The following is a 23,278-nucleotide window of genomic DNA, read 5'->3' as shown; positions in this document are numbered from 1 at the left end:
ATATTTTATATTCATTTTACTCTGTACCATTCAGAGCTGATTTTAACATGCTGAGAACATTAAATGATAATTTTAACAATAGTTTTATAAAGGTTCTCTTTATGCATTTTCTGTTGGTTTTTATGACAGTAAAGGATGGGTGCAATCGTCACTGATATTTGTCTTATTTTCTTTTTAGGAAAAGATCATTAGTAGCAATTGGAACCCATGATTTAGATACTGTCTCAGGCCCATTTATATATACAGCTAAACCACCATCTGAAATTAAATTCAAACCTTTGAATCAGGACAAGGAGTATACTGCCTCTGAAATTATGGATCTTTACAAGGTAGGTGTCTTTAAAAAAAATCTGTTGCCAGAGGGATTACAAATGTAGTAGTGCGATCCTAAACAGAATTACACCATTTCAAGGCCACTGAAGTGAGTGGGCAAGAAGGGTATAACTCTGCTTAGGATAGCACGGTAAGTTAATATCACTGGTTTTTCATTCATTCATTCATTCTTTGTCAAACAGTTCCACTCCACTTGCAACAGTAACCATTACATATTAGGTACATAATTACATAGTGGCTCTTAATACAATACGATTCCTAACAAATTACTTACTACTTAGGGGTGTCAAACTTATTTGTTATGAGGGTTGGATCCAACATAAATGAGACCTCCTTGGGTTGGGCCATGTGTGTCATAAAATGTAATGCCTGGTAGCAGAATTATAAACTATAAAGGACACAGACAAACACAATTAAAGATGTAAAAAAACTTAAAATAAAACATGCTTATAACATTAGCATTCATTCATCTTAAAGGTGTTTTCTTTGTATCTACATGAGATCCAGGGAACTGGGCAAAGGAAACTCTTGCTCCTTCGCTCCCTCCCGAGGGGACCAAGAGGGGGAGGAGTCTCAGCCAATAGAAGGAAGAGAGGCTTGGCTCAGTAGCTCTGCTGTGCAATTGAGAGAGCCTGGCAAAGCAAGCTATCCTTCCTCCCCAAGGGAGGAGCCTCGGCCAGTGGAGAGAATAGAGGCTTTGCTCTGTAGCTTCTGTGTGATTGAGCGAGCCTGGCAAAGCAAGCTGTGATGCAGAAGGAAGCAGATGACAGCCAGTTGCTTGGGGGGGGGGTTGATAGGAGCCCTCTGGAGGCCTGATCTGGCCCCTGGGCCACATGTTTGACTCCCTACTTTTACATCCTCCTACTTTACTTCAATATAATACATTGATACTATCTAACATTGAGGCATATATATTTTTTTTAGTTGATAAATACACTGTTCACAATCATATGGCCAGTCTGACTTTGGGCTTGTTTCTCAGTTGGCCCACATAGAACACTGGTTTTGAAAGACTGTAGTGCTTTGAAAAAACCAGAAGATTTAGTGGGCATGTAACTGGGTTCCTGATTGCTCTTTAGTGACTTCCTGGACTGACTGGAACTTTGCATTGGCACCAAAAGAAATAATGCTTTTGATGAGAATTGTGTTAGCCCAAGCAGCCAAACAGCTACAGTACCCAAAACACAGACAAGCTTATTTCTGACATTGTACAATCTGTTTTTAATGCTAAAAGATATTTAAAACTCTTATTACGTTAAAACTTTCAAATTTGCAACTGATAAATTATGATCTACAATACAGTCCTGTTCTGAATCACTCAATTCCAAACCAATTCCAATTTTGTAGTATATTGCATAGGATTGCATGGATAGATCTGCTTGCCAGCTTCTGTTTTCCAGCTTCCACAGTCCTTCAACTTTTGGGGGTGGAGAGACAGTTGGAATCGTAGTTTGTAAACGGAGTTATTGTCCCCAGTTTACCATCAGTCTTCCTTAATTATGGTCTGCTAGGATATCTGAACTGAGCTGTTGCAAGATCATATATAATCTTAATAAAACAACTGTGCTTTAATAAATACACAAGACATACGTAGTTAAAAACATACAAAAAAAGTGTCATACAGACAAAAGTAAGAACGTATTAAGGTTAAAAGATCATGTAGGTTTATTCCATAATGAGCCATTGAAAGGAAGTCATGGCAACAAGAATATGCAGCACCATTCTTCAACGCACGGCCCAGTCAGTGTGTGCATATTGTTTCCTAGTCAGATTCTTTAAGCTATGAGACATATATTGAATCTTCTCTCTGTTGTGGAAGCATTACTGTTTCCTTTTTATTTAATAAGGTTGTAGGTCTCATACTTTTATAATTCTTGGTTTCTGTGTTGCAGTAGGATTAGATTGGCTAGCTCCACCAGAATTGCTCTCAGAAAGTGTTGATAGACTGGGGTTTTTTCTACCTTTCCCAAGCAACCTGCTGGATGTTCCAAAACTACTTTCTGAGAATATGGAGAGCTGTGCAAGCAGAGTGTGCCATAGGGTGAGGTGCTGCAGCAACCAGTTGAGGGAAATGGTCTCTTTCTCCCTCTTCGGTTTATGATTTCTGTTGGCAGAGGAGGTATGTTTGGCTTGTGATGCTGTCAGTCTTCAGAGAAGAGTTTTGGGACAAGCAGCCAGCTGCTTGGGCGAAGGCAAGAAAAAGATCATCTTCACATCTTCTTCCAAGTATTTTTCTGCTGAATCCACCCCAATGAAAATAATTCAAATATTAATTTATGCTTTGTTTTAGACGGATAGCCACCTTAGGCATTATCTGCACATTATTGAAAATGAACCACTTTATCCAGTGATCTATGATAGCAATGGTGTTGTCCTTTCCATGCCACCGATAATTAATGGTAAGGTTGTCTTTTGCTTGTTTGGTCTAGATTTGCTGCTGCTGTGCCCTCCCTCAAACATTGCACATGTGTACACCCTCTGTTTTAATTCATTATTATGCACCTACTAGTTTGAGTATTATCTGTTAACTCTGTTTAGAATGCACAGCATTTTTTTCTGTCAGGGTTTCATAACATATTACATTACACATGTGTCCATTATACAGTGTTCATAAGGTCTGGGGTTGAGTGGCAAGCGTGGGCTTGTTGGGATGTAATATGTGAAGCAACTCTGAAGTTCTGAGTTCTCATGTAAAAACTGCCTTCTAAAAAACACTGGCATGGGTGACAGTTAATGTTTTGTTACTACTGTGGCTCAAAATAGTTGGGACTCTTCGCTGCTTAAGTTGTTTTCGGTTAAACTCTTGAAGATGCCCTAGAGAAGTCAGGCCTTGGTTCATCTTGGCCAGCATTGTCTACTCTGACAAGCAGCAGCTTTCAGAGGTCTCAGGCAGAGATCTTTCATGACACCTGCTAACTGACCTTTTTTTAAAACTGGAGAAACCAGGGATTAAACCAGAGACCTTTTTAATGCAGAAAAGGTGCTCTCCAACCAGGAATGCAGCTCCAATCATTGGAAGAGAGCTGACATTCTCATCCCCTTTCAACTCTTAATTGCAATACACTGACCCACATGGTTGTTCTTTTGTGTTTTGGTGTGTTTTCTGTTGCGGCCTTCGCCTTAGGAAAGGAGCCCATTCTATCCTATGGGTTCATAGGATAGAATGGAGAGATCAGGCTTCTGCTGTGGTGAAACACTACAGAAAGGGTTTAAACTTTAAACCCCTTCTTTAAGGTCTTATCCCTCCATTCTATCCTATGGGCCCATAGGATAGAATGGAGGAAGCAGGCCCCAGCATCAGGGTTGCCCCACCACCCCCGCCTCTTGGAGTGTCCAGAGGCATGGTGGGGGGAATCCTTCCCCTGCTTTTGCATCCCAGGCTTTCTCCCTGCTTTTGGATCGCCTTCTTCCCTCCCTCCCACCGTGCGCCAATTGGAGTCTCCAAAAGGTGCAGGGGGGGACCCTTCCCCTGCTTTTGCACCCCTGGGGTGCATAAGCAGGGAGAAAGCCCCATCGCCCACACCTCTTGGAGTCTCCAAGAGGCATGGGGGGTGGGGAGGAAGGTGATGCAAAAGCAGGGAGAGAGCCCCAGGGTGTGAAAGCAGAGAGAAAGCCCTACCACCCGCACCTCTTGGGATCTCCTAGAGGCATGGGCAGGGGAGATCCTTCCGGGGGGGGGGGGCGCAGAGCAAGCTGAGCTTGCACTTGGCACAGTCTAGCATGGCTGAGTGGGTGGTGCTGTGCTGGCCCCACCCCCACCCATGAGTCGCATGGAGGGTGCCCAGTTCAGCACCCCCGAGGGCCACCGTCCCAGGCAACCACTTAAGATCACCTACTGAACGGGCCAGTCCTGATTACAACTCAGATTCGCAAATTTAAGAAGCAGTTGATCTAACTCAGTTAAGTACATGCTACCTAGGCTGTAGCAGTTTTCTCAGAGCATGTGCAGAGTTCATTGCAGTATCAAGACAATGGAGGAGTCCTTAAGCCCAGCATTCTTGGGGTCACCAGATTTTTTTGCTGTTCCAAATGGAGACCAAGACCACACCCTCCCTTGTAAGACTGACTAGCTGAACTGGTTCTTCATCTCTGATGTCAGAGGCTACTATAAGAAGATTATTAAAATATTATTCCCACCTTCCCCAGGGATCTGTTAATAGCCATGAACATATATGACAAACAGAGGTTTCTCAACCAGTTCTTCTATTGTCTAAGAACGATCAACTTTGGCAGGATGGTCCAATGTGGGTAGAAATATAGATAATTGTGACTATAGTTAATTTTAAATGTCCGTTATATTTTTAGGAGACCATACAAAAATAAGTATCAATACCAGAAATGTGTTCATTGAGTGTACAGCTACAGACCTTACTAAAGTAAGTACTTATATCAAAGCTTTCAGGTTTTCACGGCTGGTAACATCATTAGGGTTTGTAGAATCTTTCGGGCTCTCCAGCAGCCCTGGCCCCTCTCAATGCACAGCAGCCAAGAAGGTCTGAGTGCCTGCTCCGGCTGCAACGCCACTGAGGATGTTCTCCGCAGCTGAGAACAAAACGTCTGGAAGGAAAACTTTCTCCAGTAAAACACGGCACTTGAGCCCGAAAGATTCTACAAACCCTAATAAGTACTTATAGATAATCAGTGCAAAGTGAAGGTTTATATATATACACAGCTGACCTTATCATTGGCATCTAGTAAGCTGCAGAAATACATCCTCAGTCAAGTAGATGTCATAGTTAGGTTGATGATAAAAAATGTTATAAAAGATAATCTAATTCTGAAACCACCAAGTCATAGGCTGTACATTTGTACTGGTTTTGTGCCTCTGGGATTTGAATTTTAATTACCCAAAATGGGGCATGACATTCAGAGCCCTAGAGTTATGGCAGCCTTGGCACTATACACTTCATTTTGTGGAAGAAAATTGACTCTTAATCATTAGGACTGGATATTTTTCCTCCTGTGTATGTTTTTATGTGTATGTCCATAGCCTCATACATCAGTTAAGTATCTTATTATGAATAACTTGTAATTTTTTAGTTTAAATACCATGCACAATTCTTAGATTCATGTGGATATATTTTCTTTCTTCAGGCAAAAATTGTCCTTGATATCTTAGTCACTATGTTCAGTGAATACTGCCAGAAGCCATTCACGTGAGTCAGTGTATAATTATTTTTATTGTTAATATTTGTATATTTGCCACATCTTTATTTTTAAAATCTGGTTGTTGTTCCTCCCTCAGTGTTGAAGGAACAGAAGTAACTTATCCTAATGGAAAAAGCTACATCTTCCCAGTGAGTATGACAGAAGCAATAGTATTATGACTAAAGGCATTCATGAAATACAGAACACTTAGATGACCTTTGGAAGCATCCTTTTGAAAGGAGTTGTAAACTAGATGTAACTTTCTGGTTTCCAACATAAATGTTTCCTGCAAGGGTTCTCTGGGTACCTTTTGTTATCCATTCTCTTGCACCCCATAGGGCTCTGTTTCTGACTATTCTCCTACAGCTGCCTGGCCTAAAATCTTCAAGTGGGCTTTCTTGTGTTCTTCCTGTACACTGGAGAATGGAGATGGTATAATTTTCTCACTTGGGACATTAAAAGAGTAGGTGAGAGATTTACATAATCTCACACAATTGGCATGACCCCCAAACATCTAACTTCCATAAGCCGGACACTCTGTTCATTTATTTTTTTATTCCTATACTATACTGTAAATTGCAAAAGTGGCATTGATTACAATGCGTGCATCATGATTAGCCATTGATAGCCCAGCCCTCCATGAATTTGTCCACTCCCCCTTTAAAGCCTTCCAAGCTCGTGATCATCACCACATGCTGTGATGGCCAGTCCCACAAACTGTGTAAAGAAATACTACTTATTTGTCTATCCTGAATCTTCCACCCTTCAGTTTCAGTGGATGTCCCTGGGTTTTGGTATTATGGAAAAGGGAGAAGAGTTTTTCCCTACCCACTCTGTACATTACATGCATGATTTTATAAATGCTTATCATGTCTTCCCTTACCTTTATTCTAGGTTAAACAGCCCTAAGTGTTATTAACCAGTCTGCATAGGGCAGCTGGTTTTAGCTCCATGGTCATTTTTAGTCTCTATGGTCTCACTAAGATTTGCGTAAGGGTAATATGATGGTGGCAGTTTTATTCTCTCTCCCTGTTCTAATTATGGCTAGCATGGAATTTGCCTTTTTCACAGCAGCTGCACATTAGGTAAATATTTTCATCAAGCTATCCACTACCACCTTAAGGTCCTTTTCATGGTCTGTTGCTGCCAGCTGAGATCCCATCAGTGTAGATGTGAAGTTGGGATTGTTTGCTGACTATGCATTTGTGGCAGAACGTGCCGCCTCTGGAGGTGACGGCGGCTACAAGCATAGCCAGCTTTAAGAGGGGATTGGATAAAAATATTGAGCAGAGGTTCATCAGTGGCTATTAGCCACCGTGTGTGTGTATGTACGTGTGTGTGTGTGTATGTATGTGTGTGTGTATATATATACACACACACACACATATTGGCCATTGTGTGACACAGAGTGTTGGACTGGATAGGCCATTGGCCTGATCTAACATGGCTTCTCTTATGTACTCTGGTCCACAGGCCCTGTTCCAGCCTGCCTTCTGAGGTTTTCACATTACCTGGAGAGACTCTTCTCTCTCTGGTAATCCACCACCAGCACCTGACCTTTGTATGTAATTGCCCACTGGGAGGGTCAGGACTCCTAGCTTCCCTTCCAAGTTCTGAGGCCTTGCCCTGGTATCTCTCACTGCCCATTGCCTAGTCACCACAGGGATAGTTTACTGTTTCATGTGCTCCTGGATGAATAGCCTCTTGACAACTTCTTTCTTTCCCCCTGGTGTGTCTTTTAATACAGTGTGTTCAAGACAGTGGAGGTCTATGTGGTACCAGCATCAAAAATTATAAAAGATTTAAAAGATGCTCAAGCATACTTTAGCACAGCAACAGGTTGAACAAGGGATCCAAAAGAAATGGGTAAAACATAATTCGTCCTTCTATACACTCCCTATCAGATGTTAAAATAGGACAGGCTCCTTAGCTTAGGAAGTTATAGATCTCTGTATGGTACCATTACCTTAAAATTTCCTTCAGCTTTTTAGGCCAGTACATGGTCAAAATGACTTCCTCTTCCAGACCCTGCTAAGAAGTCTGTCTGCTCTGATGGACTCAGCACCCAAGAAAGAGACCTTCTCCTTGCTGCAAGGAGTTTCTATCATCTCCCTTTCCCCTCTCACTGACCCAATCAGGCCAGGTCAAGGAGGCTTTTCCTGATGTCTCCAGAAATTTCCTTCCTGGAGAGTATTCCTGGAGCCTTTCTAGTCTAAATCCACCAACCTCTGTTCCCTACTTGGGAAACAGGCAGAACTTGACTCACCCATTATCTCTCATGCTAGGTCTATTAGCATTTGTATGAAGGTGGGCAGAGGTACATCTGGGAAGCAACTGAACTTACCTTCTCCATCTTCCAGGTGTCTGTGACAACTGTGATTCGTTCCATTCAGGCTTGACGTTAGTTAGAGAACTTTTGAAGCCATTGTGCTCAAATTAACTTTCTCATAGTCCTCTGAAACATATTAGTCCTTGTTGTCCATTTTATTAGCTGCAGGGGAATATCCCCTTCTGATCTTTCCATTCCTGTCTGCTCTCTGCCCAGAGGGGGGGGGGGGACTCTTAAAATTCAGAGGGGAGGTTGGGCTCATTTCAAACCTAAAAAGAAAAAATGCATTTCTTCACAGAGTCACTTTACATCTTGTTCACATTGAATCTCATTTACCATTTTAATGATTGTTTCCCCAGTTTGAAGAGATCCTTTGGAACGTATTCAGTGGTTTATTTTGGAATTCATTGCATAGAGTGTTTTGATGGGCACTGGGTTAGGTGGTTTCTAACAAGAATTTGACTGGTGTGCAGAAAAGATGGATTTCAGCAGTTCTGAGCCAAAAGTTTTGGTTAAAAAGATGTATATCTCTGGTTTCCAGATGCTTGGGTTAAACATCTGGAGACAGCTGATTCTCTCATGCCATAAAATTCTAATGTTCTTAGAAAGTGAACTTGTTGAAGATATTTCTCCTTCTTTTCCAGGAGCTGGCTTATCGTCGGGAAAAGATAAAACCTGACATAATGAACAAGAAAATAGGAATTAGGTAAATTAATCTCATCCGTCTTTGAGAAGTTTGGGAAGTATGTGGCTATACTACATCACTTTGGGGATATCCCCTCCAAAGCGGAATCCTCCTTTCTGAGAGAAGCTGCTTTTACCAGACTGTGGCAACATTCCTGTGGTTCCAAGAGCCAGCACAAAGAGCTAGAAGCCAGATTCATTTTTCACACTTCAAGGTTTTATTTTAAGGCCCGTATTTTCTAGTTCTTACCAGACCTCACCCAGCAGAGTGTTCCATCAGGCTGGAGCTAGAACCAAGAAAGCCCCGGTTCTGGTTGAGGACATCCAGATACTCTTTGGGCCAAGGATCATCAGTAGATTATCTCTGGAGCATAATGCTCTTTGGAGAACATACCAGGAGAGGCAGTTCCAAAGATATACTGGTCCCAGACGGTTTACGGCCTTAAAGGTTAACACCAGAACCTTGAACCTGATCTGGTATTCAACCTGGAGCCAGTGCAGCTGACAGAGCATCAGTTGCATATAGGCTGTAATAGAAGTTCCTGTAAGAACATGCACAGCTGCATTCTGAACCAGTTGTAGTTTCTGGGTCAGTCTCAAGGGTAGTTGTGTGTAGAGTTATGGTTGTCTAACCCGGAGGTTACTGTTGCATGGATCACTATGGCTAAGTTGGGGGGGGACAGGAAGGGGAGCAATTGCTTAACCTGATGAGGATGGTAGAATGCCAGCTCCGCTATATTTGTGACCTGAGCTTCCATTGACAAGGAGGCATCCAGGATCACAACCAGCTTCTTGATGCTGGCACCAGTGTTAAAGGCACGCTGTCAAGAGCCGGAAATTGGCACCCTAACCCTGCATCCCCCCCAGCCCAGCCACAAGAGCTCCATCTTAGCTGGATTTTCAGCCAATCAACCGCAGCTTCCTGTCCTTTGGCCAAAATATCTGGGGCAGTATTCAGCTGGCTGCTCATCAAGAGAACAGTTGGGTGTCATCAGATTACCAGTGACATCCTACCCCAAAGCTGTGCACCAGTTGGGCAACGGGGTGCATAAAGATGTTGTAACATTGGGGAGAGGATTGCCCCTTGGGGGACGCCACATACCAAAGGGTATTATGGTGAAATCCTCTGTCCCTGTGCTACCCACTCTCCCCAATCTTGGAGAAATGAGACAAACCATAGCTGGAACGCTTGATTGCTTTGCCTTTTTGGCTTGAGTAGTAGTAGGACAAGCACACTGTCCTAGCAGGAGCCTAAGAGCAGAGCTTCACTCTGCAATATACTCAGCATAAGGATTCATCCATTCTTGTCTGCTGAATCCATACAGTGCTGCTAAAACTACACAGTGTAAATTGCTATTGTGTCTTATTAAATGTGGAAGTTAGATTTTGGCAGCAGTCTCCTCTCTTCTTCCCTCCTATAGTTTCTCAAATTATTTTTGCTCTTTGGCGTAGCATTTACACTTTGGCATCAGCTGCTTGAAACCATTGCCCTTTTAAAAAGACTTGATTGCAGTTTGTAGTATCAGTCAACACCCCCCCCCCCCCCCCCCGTTCTTGCCCACTGAGGGCATATCTGTTTTGGAAGGTTATACAGGGAGCATTATATAGGTCAAAAGGAACAATCTGAGCTAACCTTTTCACAGGTATGTCTTCCATTCACTGAGTACAATTTTCATGCCTCCTGCCTTCTGCAGTTGCCTATAATGCTTCCTGAAATCCCACTCCTGTGGAAAAGGGACCTCTAAGAACAGGGTTTTGAGGAGCATTTCAGGCTGCCATGAGGAGAGGTAGGAAAAATAATAGTCTGCAAGCCAAAGTCCTTGCACCCATAGAAATATCTATTCTGAAGCCAATTAAGCTCTTAATTTTCCCGGGTGAAAACTTCCTGGTTTAGATCATAGACTTCGTCAGGCTTCCTTTTTTTGTGTGAGGATTTCCTTTCTGCCATGTCTGAAGTGAGCAATGTTTGGGGAGGGTGTTACCAGAAATGCTTTGAGTCTCTTATTTTTAATGGGAAAATTAGCTAAGAGACTTGGTAGAGTGAATTAGGAGTGAAGGATCTTTACTTCAATGATATGGAGGTCGGGTTTTCAAGCAAGAATACTCCAGGCAGGTATATTTTATAATGTTTACTCAAAATATGTAATAAAATAAATTCACACACACAAATACACAATACAGTCAATCAAGAAGCTAGGAAAATAGAGGTTATCAATAGAGATTTTAGGGATTGTTGAGGAAGGTAATAGTCACCTGATCCAGAAGAGGAGATGTCCATTTCAGCAGGAAAATTGGAGAGAGAGACAAGCACAACCAGCGTAGCAAGCCCTATAGACCCAATTACAGGAGTAACGGGAATATAGACTGCAAATGGCGCCCTACAGAATCCACACTGAAATGGGTTTCCAGCTCATGTTATATAGAGTTCTGAGGGGTGGGGGACCCTTTATTTACTAATGGCCTGGATATGGCCCTCTTGAATAGTTTCTTAATCAAAAATAATAGGTCAGGATTTCAAGGTATTCACTAAGAAGATGGGCCAGGGTGTAACTGGGTGGTTTGGTATCGGTTTGGGTTTGACACTCGGGAAGAAACCTTCTAGGATAGACAAAGACTTGGAAAGACAGGGTGCGTCTTTCCAAGTGGCTGGGTGAGGTGATGGGTTGAAAGAAGAGGCTATTGATCAGCAGTAGAGGCTATTGATCAGCAGTAGAAGATTAGGGTGTGAGCAATACTTACCAGCAGTCCCCATTGTTGTTATGCATCCTATTTGGGCAGAGGTGGAGGAACTAGGTGGGGTTGCACTGAGAGGAGGCCTTCATGTGATGACCAGAACAAACTCTCTGCTGGGTGCATTTCATTTTAATGGAGTGTTTTCTTGACCTGTTTCTGAAATAGGAGCCCCATTCTTTCTCTCTAGGTATTGGGGTAATCCGTATTAACAAGCAGCGCCTCTCAGTATCAAGGGGTGTGTGCAGAGAAGGGTGCACTGGAAGAGCCTGGCAGCCACATTGCCTTAAGAGAGAAAGCGCAGACCCAGGAAAGGCCCCCCCAAGCCAAAGGGCCCTCCCTTGGCCCACCTGTGCTAGCAGATGAGGCAGCAAGTAACTGGCTGCCCAGAGGATGCTACTGAGCAGCCCCAGATGGCCAGTGGCCATGCCCATGCAGCCTTATGCCATTCAGGTGTGAAAAACCTGCATCCTGTGGCTGCACAGTGGCCCCACGTAAGTCTGAGGCCATAGCTTTTAGAAATCAATCAGTCATATGAGTGAGTTACATGCTTAGTGTTCTAAAGATTAACATTGTGCTTCTAGAAACAAATGTTTTATCTCTTCCTGTAATTTATGACTGAGCCTTAGCTCTTGGAGCAGCGATGTATGAACAATATTCCCCTGAAAATGAAGTCATGGTGCGTTTGAAAGGTAACGGCTGTAGACTAAAATTATCGGAGACTTAAAATATATGTATATATTCTTGCTTTTGTTTTAGTGAGACTCCAGCAAGCCTTGCAAAGCTGCTCACCAGGATGTGTTTGAAGTCCCACATCATAGGGAATGGGAACAATATAGAAGTCGAAATCCCTCCTACAAGATCTGACATTATCCATGCATGTGATATCATAGAAGACGCAGCAATTGCGTATGGCTATAATAACATTCAGATGACTATTCCGAAAACATACACCATAGCTAATCAAGTAAGATTGCACCCTTAAGTAAACAGTCTGTATTGTCAGTGAAATGGCTAGAAGTATGCCAGAAGGGTTCCTGGAAGAAAACTGGGTCTTAGAATTAAAACAATATTCTGTCATGTCTTGTTGCAAGAGGAGTTTACCATAGCAAAGATACAAAACAGATGCCCATCTGATCTGAGCAGCCCAAAGACCTGCAGTGGATAGGTTTGAAAAGTTTAAACCTGGACTCCATATTCAATCCTAATTGGGAATTTCATTTCCTCGGCCAGGACCAGATGTAGCTAGTTGGCATGGCTTTTTTAAAAGTCACCTCTATGATTTTGGGATAGTCATTGAGCTGAAGGATAAAAAAAATGTTTTCTTTTCCCGCTAGTTCCCTCTCAATAAACTCACAGAGCTCCTGAGACAAGACTTGGCGGCAGCAGGCTTCACTGAAGCACTCACTTTTGCTCTGGTATGTTGAATTATCAGTTTCTGGGGCTGGATTTTAAAACCTCAGTGGAGGCAGCTGTGCTCACTGGGAAAGTTGTGTGTGGGCCTGATGTGGCTTTGTGCTGGCAGTGGAAAGTAAAGTCACTTCTGGTTTTGGGGCACTAAGACCAAGCTTTCTGACCTTGCTTTCTCCTCCCTCTGCCTAATCCAATCAGAGAGAACAAAGAATAAAGGGCTTCCCATACTGGAAGCTTGTGGCTGTCTGGAAGGCAAGCTACCTTCAACTCCAGGCTGTTAAAGACCCAGCAGGACTAGAGCTGGGTGGGAACTACATTTACTGGCGGGAGACAGTAAGCTTGGCTTTACCTTTTCTGTCAAAGGCATTAACTCCTGGCTGACTTCTGTGTTACCTGCTGAACAAAACAAAACTGATGAGTAAGACCAGCTTCTATGATTGTTGTAGTTTGTAATGTGGATTCCAGAATGAGATGGATCAACGTTATATGACTGGTTTAAATTATAAAACTGCAAGTTGACATTATTAGAATGGAACACAGTGTTGCCTGGAAACATTATCTTCCTGAGTGTAGTTCTTCCAGGATGCATAAAATTTTCTGAGATGGCTGAATATTCAATGGGTTGGATCTAGTGCACCGTTTCAGCAGGTTCAAAGACTTACACCTGTGGACTGACCTTCTGGGCCATCTCCACTGATATCACCTCTTCCCAGGAACAGGATTTTGGGAGCATTTGAGGCTGCTATTGGAGGGAGGAGCCAAGAAAGTTCAAGAAGATTCCTAGAAGGGGCTATGCATTATAGAATGGATTTTTAAATATCCTGTAGCCGAAAATGTTACTGTTTTTTTAGTCCAGCTTCAGATCAGAAAGTGTCTTGTGTTTTGCTAAGATTCTAACTCCATCAAGATGCTAACTCCACTTACATTTGCCAAGAAACTAAAAATTACCATAACAGTCAGCTGTATAAATACAATTATATGACATGTGAGGAAATTCTCCCTCCTGCTTTCTACTCTCCTGCTCTGGCTTTATCTCCAGCTTTCCTGATTGTGAGTTTCTTGCTCCCCAATTCTCACTCTTGCATTTCCCTTCCCACCATTCCACACATTCTCTTCCCCCAGCTGATCCCTTCTTTGTTCCCATTTTGCATACAGTTTTGTTTGTAGTGTTACAAGCACTTACACACACACACACACACACATTTTTTTTTAAATCTAAGATTACTCCAGGTTTGGAGAAACATACAGCTGTGTTGTATTGGTATCTATGCTCTCAGATAGTATACAGCCATATTGCTCTGAAGCAGCAGAACAAAGTTTTGATCCTGTGGCACCTTTAAGACCGGCAAAGTTTTATTCTGGGTACAAGCTTTCGTGTGCACATTGAAAACAAAGCCACCAAGCATTACATATAGGTAGCAGATGAGGAGGATGTTGCCAGGAAGGACCGATTAGAGTCAAGAGACATGAATAATTGAGTAGTAAATATAGCTAAGACTGAATGAAAGTGATTGGTAAGACCTGTGAATAGCAGCAAATTAGTGTACATCATGATAAAGGGGTTTACAAACAGATGCAAGAACTGAATGATGTTAGCGTATGTAGTGAGATAAGAAACCAATGTTGCTGTTAGGCTCTGCGGGTTTCATTGCACTGTGTGTAGTAATAACGGGTAACTCAGCAATCTCCCATTCTACTCTCTGAAATTTCCTTGCAATAAAACAGCTCATTTGAGGTCTTCCACAGAATTTCCTAGAAGCCTGAAGTATTCTCCTACAGGTTTCTCCGTTTTGTGATTCTTGATGTCAGATTTGTGTCCATTTATTCTTTGAAAATGCCATTCAGTTCTTTATATGGAGCATTCAATGGTGTGTACAGTGTTAGAAGATGAGCAAATGAATGAGACTGAAATGGTATAGTTGATGTTTTTAAGTCCATTGATTGTGTTGTCTGTCTGTACATGACAGCAAAGTTGGCATCTGGGATTATTACAAACTGGTACCAGTGTCCATATTTAAATTAAATGTATTAGTGTGGATGGAGAATTGTTTATTATTGGGAGGGGACTGTATGCACAATAAAAGGTTCCTCCCCTTTCCCCAGTACTTGTGAAAGAGAAGTGTTATTATCCAGTAGAAATTGTAAACTGCTGATGATGCATTGAACTGTTTTGAGTTGAGTGCTGAGTGTAACTGCTACTGGTGTTCTGTTATTGTTTCTTTTGGGCTTATCTTGCAACAGGTTTTCTCTGGGTATTCTTATAGCTTTGTTAATATGTTTCTTGACTTTATTAATCTGTTTCTTACCAGTTATTATTACATGCAGGGCAATGAAACCCCTAGAGCCTAACAGAGACACTGGTTTCTTATCTCACTACATTATAACATCATTCAGTTCTTGTATCTGGTGGATATCTTAGTTCCAAAAAGGTTTATTGTAGATCCCTCAGGTGAAAATCTCTGTAGAAGAAGAAGGTATTGAATTTATATCCTGCCCTATACTCTGAGTCTCAGAGCGGTCACAATCTCCTTTACCTTCTCCCCCCCACACACCAGAAGTTTGTAGGTTGGAACAGATGCAGCTGGAGCATAGAGCCTGACTGTATACAATGGATTGTTTGGTATGTTTAGTCTGGTAGCTGGAGGCATGAAAACATGTGTTGTAATCACTGGGTTTCTGGTATAAGTGCATTCCATCATGTATTTGTATAGTATTATCAAGAAGATGTATTTCTAGCATAGATTGGTTCATTGTCAGGTTGATAGTAGGGTGAAAGTCATTGAATGTCTGATGGAATTTATCCAGGGCTTTTTTACCATGTGTCCAACCCCCCCTCCCCCCCCCAAAAGGTCATCAATGTATAAAAGAAGTGTGTGTGGATGGGAATTTAGGAAGTGTTGCTCCAAGTCAGCCATGAAGATGTTAGCACACTGTGGGGCCATGATTGTACCATTGAACTGAACGAACAAGTTGTCACCAAATTTAAAGAGCTTACGGGTGAGAACAAAATGCTGGTTTAGTTGCAAAGTCAGCTGTGGTGTTGTCAGAAATCATATGGCTTGTAACCCACAGAGATTCATGATGGCTAAAATAGTATTCTCTGGAAGACTGTTCAAAGATTATATTTTCTCAGAAAATCTAGGGGGTTACGCATGTAACCAGAAGCATTAATAACATAGGGTCTTACAACAGAGTCTGTGGTGACTTCTGTTTCAGTTTATATGAAGAAGGGTGCATGTACATGAAAGCTTATAACCAGAATAAATCTTAAAGGTGTCACTGGACTCAAACTTCATTCTCATGCTCTCAAATGTAAGGGTAGGGGTTCCACAGTTTATCTTGGTGATATGCAGCCTTTTGGTGGTCAAGGGGGAGGTTTTGCCATTAAGAATTTTTGCACTTGAATTTAACTTCCTTTCTCCCCCTTCAATTTTAGTGTTCCCAAGAAGACATTGCTAACAAAATGGGGATCGACATCTCTGCAACAAAAGCAGTGCACATAGCAAATCCAAAAACAGTAGAATTTCAGGTCAGAAGTAAAAATTGCATTTCCAGTTAACCTTCATATTATTTCAAACCTAAATGGGCTATAGCCAAGAAACAGTTTTTGCTTTCTGGGGAATCTAGGAATGAAATATAGTAACTGAATTTTAATATGGAAGCCACCTAGAGGTCTCAATACTTGTAGATATTACCTGGTAAAAATGAAATTAAATATATGTTAAATTAATTTCATTTTCCAGTTGTGTGGGAGCTCTAGATAATCAAAAAGTACAAATTGAGGAAGGTGTCATTTAGAAAAGCTTTTTTATATACAATTCCACATTTTACCAACAGGTGGCACGTACTACCCTCTTGCCTGGTCTCCTGAAAACTATTGCTGCTAACAGGAAGATGCCTCTACCTCTGAAACTCTTTGAGATCTCTGACATTGTAGTAAAAGATTCCACCAAAGGTAAGAGAAGTAAAACTTAACACTGATGCCTTTAAAAATTAAGGGCATTATTGGGTCCACAATGTTTTCAGCACTTACAGAGAATTCTTACAGACTCAGTGAGACTTTGGTTTTTGCTGCTCCTGTGCAAACAATGAGACAGGCCATCAGGAGAGAGGGGAGGATACTGCATGCCTCCCACATCTCCTTCCAGTCTCTCTCTCTGCTCAATCCCAATTATAATTATAGGTATGGCACTTGCAAACACATTCATCCTGATGACTTTGTGCTTGCATAGGTGGGGAGGGGGGAGTACAAAAACAGGATTCTTGATTGTCCAGCACATAAACATTTGCCTATTGTGGACTTAGTCATTCCCGAAGTGTGTGACAAGTTTTACCATATTTAAATGATTCTTATTTAAAAAGAAAAGTGAGTAGAGGTCATATTCTATATAGTGCACTTCAACTCCTTTTCCTGTTGTATCTACTAGATCTTAATATTGAATAGTCTCTCTAGTTTTCTGATGTTAAAGCAAATTGGTAGGGAGGCATAGTCTTGAGAGGAAGGAGTGAAGATGTGGGAAATGGATGTTCAGATGGTCCTTAGCTCAATAGGGGATCCTAATGGTTCAGCTTAATCTGCTTACAGGGGTGTTGAGAGCCTACTCAGAGCTCACAACAGATGTTTAAATTCCAAACTCCTTTGAATAATATGCCTATGCAATCTTTCCATTGCTAGAGGGCAGCAAACACCAGTTTTATTTCTCAGTGCATTTTCTTGGCTTGTAGAAAACCATTTTTTAAGAATGGTATGGAACTGCATCTTCAGACAAGTCATTTAAATCTCTGCAGTACATACACATTTAAATCTCTGCAGTACATACACAATTTATGCTGATCTAACCACAGAATCCCTTTATGGAATGAGACGAAAGGTTTCTACATGATTAGAATGAATTGAGGCTTGTCCAAGAAAGCTCAGCTTAGGTTTGGCAGCAAGTCTTTAGCATGTAATGAATGAACTTCATTATCAAATACAGTATTTCAAATCTGCCTGCTGTTAATGGGAGAGAATCTAGATCTGTGTGGGGTTAAACAGGGGTTAGTGCTTCTCTTTGACCAGACTACAGCATGTGCCTGAATCATACCACTTAAACAGCAGGAGAAAGCTAATGGAATGCTCGCCAGCTGGGTGGGGTGGGGTAAGAAGATAGCCTTTTCCAAGACAGATGCTATTTTTCTGCCTGATGTTAAGGCAGAAAAACAGAAGAGTATTTTTTCTGTAGGAGAACATTCCATGTTGTGACCCGGCTCCCCCTTCTGCATTCTGAAGTGGTGCAGTCCAGCAACAAGTTGACTCTGTCAATAGGAACTAAGTCTATGGAAAGAATATAAAGGGGGAAAAAAACCAAACATGACTGATTGCCCTTTGATCTATAATTGTCAGTACATAGGTATAAAGAGAGACTGATGTGAAATAGGATTTTAAAAGATGAACTCCTTTAAATGTAATGTTGATGAAATCTGTGATTGTAGCTGCTTGTTTCTTTTTCAGATGTAGGTGCAAGAAACCACAGGCATCTTTGTGCTGTTTACCATAACAAAACCCCCGGCTTTGAGGTGATTCATGGGCTGCTGGATAGAGTCATGCAGCTGCTGGATGTCCCACCAAGTAAAGAGAATGGATATTACATTAAAGCCACTGAAAGTAAGGGAAAACATAGAAATGTGATCTTAACTGCATGTCTTGCGATAGACCTAGGTGCGAGCCCAACCCTAGACATTAAAAACTGGCCTGGATAGGATTTCTAGATATCAGTCTTCCATTGCTTAGATCTTGACAGCCTGATTCTTTTTCATTGTCTTCTTTAGAAATGTTCCAGTTTGCCCTGCTTATTCCCCAAATTGGCATAGAGTGGCATTGTCCTTAAATTTTATGCATACTTCTATAATTAGTTCTGGTTACCCAGAGGTGCCTATTACTTAAGAGTTCCTGTCCTGCACAGATGGAAGTTGTAATTGCTGTTGCTACTGAGCTTGTATGCAAGGTTTGAGAGGCAATGGGGCTATAGTGATTTAATGTATTGGACTGAGGAGTCCGGGGTTGAGATCTCCACTCAGTCATAAAGTTCACTGATGGTGGGTAAGTCATATTGTCTTACCTGAACCCCAGGATTGGTGTGAGGAAAAAATAAAGGAGAGGAGAAACATGCATGCTACTATGAGCACCTTGGAAAAGTGCAGTAAAAAAAAGCCCAATGGCAATAATCACTTGTTGATAATATACAGGCCTGCTGTCAACTGGAGAGTGACCTTACTAGCATTGCAGATGCCTGGCACTTTGCCACTCATCAATGCAGTGTTAGTCCACCACTTTCCTTGTGGCATTCCAGTTCATGAAATACAACTGTTCTTCTGCTTTGCACCACGTCACCAAAAGGATTGATACTTTACAATAGAGGGAAGTCAGTTTCTTGACCAAACCCCTAAAGGATGTGAATAATGGGCACCACTTTGAGATTATATGTGACTACTTTGTTCTAGTTTATATTTCAAATATGTTCTTCCACATAGGCATCAAAAGTTATCCTGAACAGGAAAGTTTTAAATAGCATTTTTTAAAAACAAAAACAAATCAACCTTAGCCATGTAGTACTCAAGGAAATGTAGGTATATAGTATGTTGTTAGGATGTAGGATAGCTAACTGGAGCACTGTGCATCAGACAGCAGACTTCAGGAAATGAAGAGTTAAAACACTGTACGCTTAAGTATGAAGCCCTTGTGGGGTGGTCTGACTTGTGTCAGTGTGCACATGCAGTAAACAGATGCTTTATATCTTTGTGTGATCATTCTTGTTCTGTATGTGCCAACGACGGTTATTAGAGTGCCTTCTGTTTCAATAAAGCCTAAATATCCATTAAGTTAACCTTGAGGTCACAACCTTTCTGCCCTTGTGGCACCACCTGTGCAATGGCTGCAGATGCCTGAAAATATGGGTGAAATTGTGATGTTCCCCAGACCTTCGCACTAGTGCTTAGTGTAACTGGAGCCTTGCAATGTATTGAGAAAATGAGTTTGGAGTGATGAAGTTTCTGATGGAGGGAACTTGCTAGTTTGTTTTTTTTAAATGTCTACTTAGAAAAACCCAGAATGTGTCTTCTGAAATTTGTTAATATCATGAGGACTATATTTCTTTTTTGGCTTTCACAAAAAGGTAAATTAGTATGGTTTTGTGGAATGCTGATTAAATTTCACATTGTGTGTTTCCTAAATGGTGTTAGAATATCTTGGTATTAGTTCCCTGAGGGTGTAGGATTGGGTGTATTTGACTTCATCCCAGATGTTTCTACAGTTTCCCACACTTAGCATGAGGTTCTTGGCACAGAATGTTGAGGTTCTTACCTTGCATTAATTTTAATATTATTGTTTTCTGTCATGACTGTGCACAGGTGTTTAAAACTGTGCAGGCACTGTTTGTCAAAGGCTGGGTTGAAACTGTGTGCTGTGAAACCGCACTCTCTTGATGGCTTCCAGTCACTTTGCCTAATTATGCCCTTGTATTGCTCATTCCTAACCTATACCATCTCTTCTGTTACTGCATTTATTCTTAGAAAATGAAATAATCTCAGTTGGATAAACATTTAAATGTTTGTATAGAGTATAATGGGACTTTGTTCCTTAAAGGTTGTTTCCTCAGTGCAAGATTTTCTGTGCACAGTGCAGACACTTTGGCATTGTTGGTTCAATGTCTCAAACATGTTGCTATCTGTCATTTGTACTTTTAAAGTCTTTCTGAATATTTTGGTCAAAGATAATTAACTGTGAATGCTGAAAAAGTATGTAAATGATCAAACATGATAAGCTGTATTTTTTTTAGTACAAGATGCATAAGGCTGTTTGTTAGAATTAACAAAAGGGAAATCTGATTTCACTGCCCCTTCTTACTCATTCATTCAATCAACCTGATGAATCACCCCATCCCAATCAGTGCCAGACTCTGGGTGATGTACAACACAATCAATAAATACAAACATTTAAAACGAATAAAATTGATTAAAATAACAGTTGTAAACCCTGATGGATTTTTTGCTCTGCACTATGGAAAGAACCATTGGAATTGGATATGTGATCATTTTTCACCAGTGCAGAATTATGTTTCTTGGCTTATATGCTACAGCCCTACTTTGCAAACCATATAAAATGGCTCACCAGGATCCTGTAAATCAGTGGCACAAGGTAGACTAATATTAAAATTTGTCCAATCCAGATTTCCAGATGCAGCATCAAGGGTGGGGAACCCCCAAGGGGAGGGGGGAGGTGCCAGCTTGGCAACCGTTGCTGTCCTTAATCGAAAGTCTGGCAGAACATCTCTGCTTTACAGGCCTTGCAGAACTATAAAAGATCTCACAGGGCCCTGATTTTCTCTGGCAGAGAGTTCCACCAGGTCAGAGCCAGGACTGAAAAAGTCCTGGCCCTTGTAGAGGACAGCTGAACCTCTTTAGGGCCTGGGATCACCAGTAAGTTTCGACCAGTAAAGCATAATGTTCTTCCAGGGATGTAGCAGAGGAGGCAGTCCCCCAGATACTTTGGTCTCAGACCTCTCAAGGCCTTAAAGGTCATAACCAAAACCTTGAACCTGTCTTTGACAGATTCAGCTTCAACCTGCTCTTGCCGCATTTGTCCCACCTCTTGATATTTTGGGTTGTCTAACCAACCCCACCAGACATACTTATGAAGAAGAGTTGGTTTTATACCCTGCTCTTCACTTGGAGTCTCAGAGTGGCTTACAGTCTCCTTCCCTTTCTCTCCCTACAGCAGAACACCCTGTGAGGTAGGTGGGGCTGAGAGAGCTCTGAGAGAACTGCTCTTGAGAAAACAGCTCTAAGAGCACTGTGACTGACCCAAGATGACACCAGCTGGCTTCAGGTGGAAGAGTGAGGAATCAAACCCAGGTCCCCAGATGGGAGTCTGTTGCTCTACACCAAACTGGCACTAAGACCTCCTGTCTCACCTAAATTTTCCTGAAGGTTTTTGGCAATATCAGGTGAAAGTTAGTTTGCCTGGTGCATGGTAAAGGGCCATAATCCCTTCAAAAAATTCCAAGGAAGATTTTAAGCGGGGCAGCAGGCCTTGGGATCTGTCACTTCTCTGAGTTTAGAGAAAACTATTCTAGCCTTGGGTGCTCCCCTATATGGATTTTTTGCTCTGCACTATGGAAAGAACCATTGGAATTGGATATGTGATCATTTTTCACCAGTGCAGAATTATGTTTCTTGGCTTATATGCTACAGCCCTACTTTACAAACTATATAAAATGGCTCACCAGGATCCTGTAAATCAGTGGCACAAGGTAGACTAATATTGCTTGAATAGAGGTTTTGGGAGTTTGCCATACATTTTACCAGAAGTTATCAGTGTTATTTTCTTTCTGAACTTGCACTTTGTGCTGCTTTTTTGCTGGACCTTGATGTGCGTGTGTCACTCCCTGTAGGTTGTTGCACTGGTAAATTAAGATCCGCCTGCTTGGAAATCAGACAATTGTGATGCAGCCTTTAAATCTTGTGCCTTGTTTCTCCTTACTATTTGAGAGGATTGTGCATCAATGTTGCTGCTCAACACTGTCCAACTCCTTTCCATTCCCTCTGTTTAATTAAACAGAAGGTGTGGAGCAGTGTAGAAAATGTTAACAACACAGTCCATCCTCAAGACAGCTGGGCAGGAAGCCAGACCATTGGAAAATGTGTCTGTAGATTTTAACTGTGAATTTTAAAGCAGCTCTGTGGACTATAGAATGCAACTTTGCTTTAAGTGAAAATCTCCTTGGCAAGCAACTGGCCAGGACTATTAATCAACCTGTTCTGAGGCACTGAACCTTCTGAGAAGCAATGAACCCAGGAACAAGCCTTGCCCTTGGTGTTACATGGTAACTATCTCCATTAGCAGTGAAGTGGCTAAATTTGCAGATGACAATAAATTGTTCAGGGTGGTGAGAACAAGAGGATTGTGGGGCACTCCAAAGGGATCTGTTGAGGCCGGGTGAGTGGGCGTCAACGTGGCAGATGAGGTTCAATATGGCCATGTGCAAAGTTATGCATATTGGGGCCAAAAATGTTAACTATAAATGCAAGTTGATGGGGTGTGAACTGGCGGAGACTGACCAAGAGAGAGATCTTGGGGTTGTGGTTAATAACTCACTGAAAATGTTGAGACAGTGTGCGACTGCAATAAAAAAGGCCAACACCATGCTGGGAATTATTAGGAAGGGAATTGAAAACAAATCAGCCAGTATCATAATGCCTCTGTATAAATCGATGGTGCAGACTCATTTGGAATACTGTGTACAATTCTGGTCACCACACCTCAAAAAAGATATTATAGCATTGGGAAAAGTGAAAAAAAGGGCAACTAGAATGATTAAAGGGTTAAAACACTTTCCCTATGAAGAAAGGTTAAAACGCTTGGGGAAACATTGACTGAGGGGTGACATGATAGAGGTTTACAAGATTATGCATGGGATAGAGAAGGTAGAGAAAGAAGTACTTTTCTCCCTTTCTCACAATACTAGAATTCGTGGACATTCAATGAAATTGCTGAGCAGTCAGGTTAGAACTGGTAAAAGGAAGTACTTCTTCACCCAAAGGGTGATTAACACATGGAATTCATTGCCACAGGAGGTGGTGGCGGCTGCAAGCATAGACAACTTC

The 23,278-nt window shown here is 41.7% G+C and overlaps 1 protein-coding gene across 1 annotated transcript in view; it reads left to right on the top strand.

Moving 5' to 3' along the window:
* The window catches only part of FARSB (phenylalanyl-tRNA synthetase subunit beta), a 38,718-nt gene that overhangs the window by 6,000 nt on the left and 9,440 nt on the right, over positions 1-23,278 (top strand). Inside the window, exons 6-16 of the mRNA XM_060242187.1 lie at positions 179-329; positions 2,624-2,732; positions 4,639-4,709; positions 5,428-5,489; positions 5,579-5,630; positions 8,455-8,516; positions 11,984-12,191; positions 12,562-12,642; positions 16,074-16,166; positions 16,475-16,592; positions 18,129-18,281. Of these exons, the coding sequence (XP_060098170.1) occupies positions 179-329; positions 2,624-2,732; positions 4,639-4,709; positions 5,428-5,489; positions 5,579-5,630; positions 8,455-8,516; positions 11,984-12,191; positions 12,562-12,642; positions 16,074-16,166; positions 16,475-16,592; positions 18,129-18,281 (1,160 nt within the window). The remainder of the gene's footprint in view (positions 1-178; positions 330-2,623; positions 2,733-4,638; positions 4,710-5,427; positions 5,490-5,578; positions 5,631-8,454; positions 8,517-11,983; positions 12,192-12,561; positions 12,643-16,073; positions 16,167-16,474; positions 16,593-18,128; positions 18,282-23,278) is intronic.

This window comes from Heteronotia binoei, chromosome 6 (genome assembly GCF_032191835.1).
Source record: "Heteronotia binoei isolate CCM8104 ecotype False Entrance Well chromosome 6, APGP_CSIRO_Hbin_v1, whole genome shotgun sequence".
NCBI classification, from domain to species: Eukaryota; Metazoa; Chordata; class Lepidosauria; order Squamata; family Gekkonidae; genus Heteronotia; species Heteronotia binoei.
This window is presented reverse-complemented; position numbering and strand designations above follow the sequence as displayed.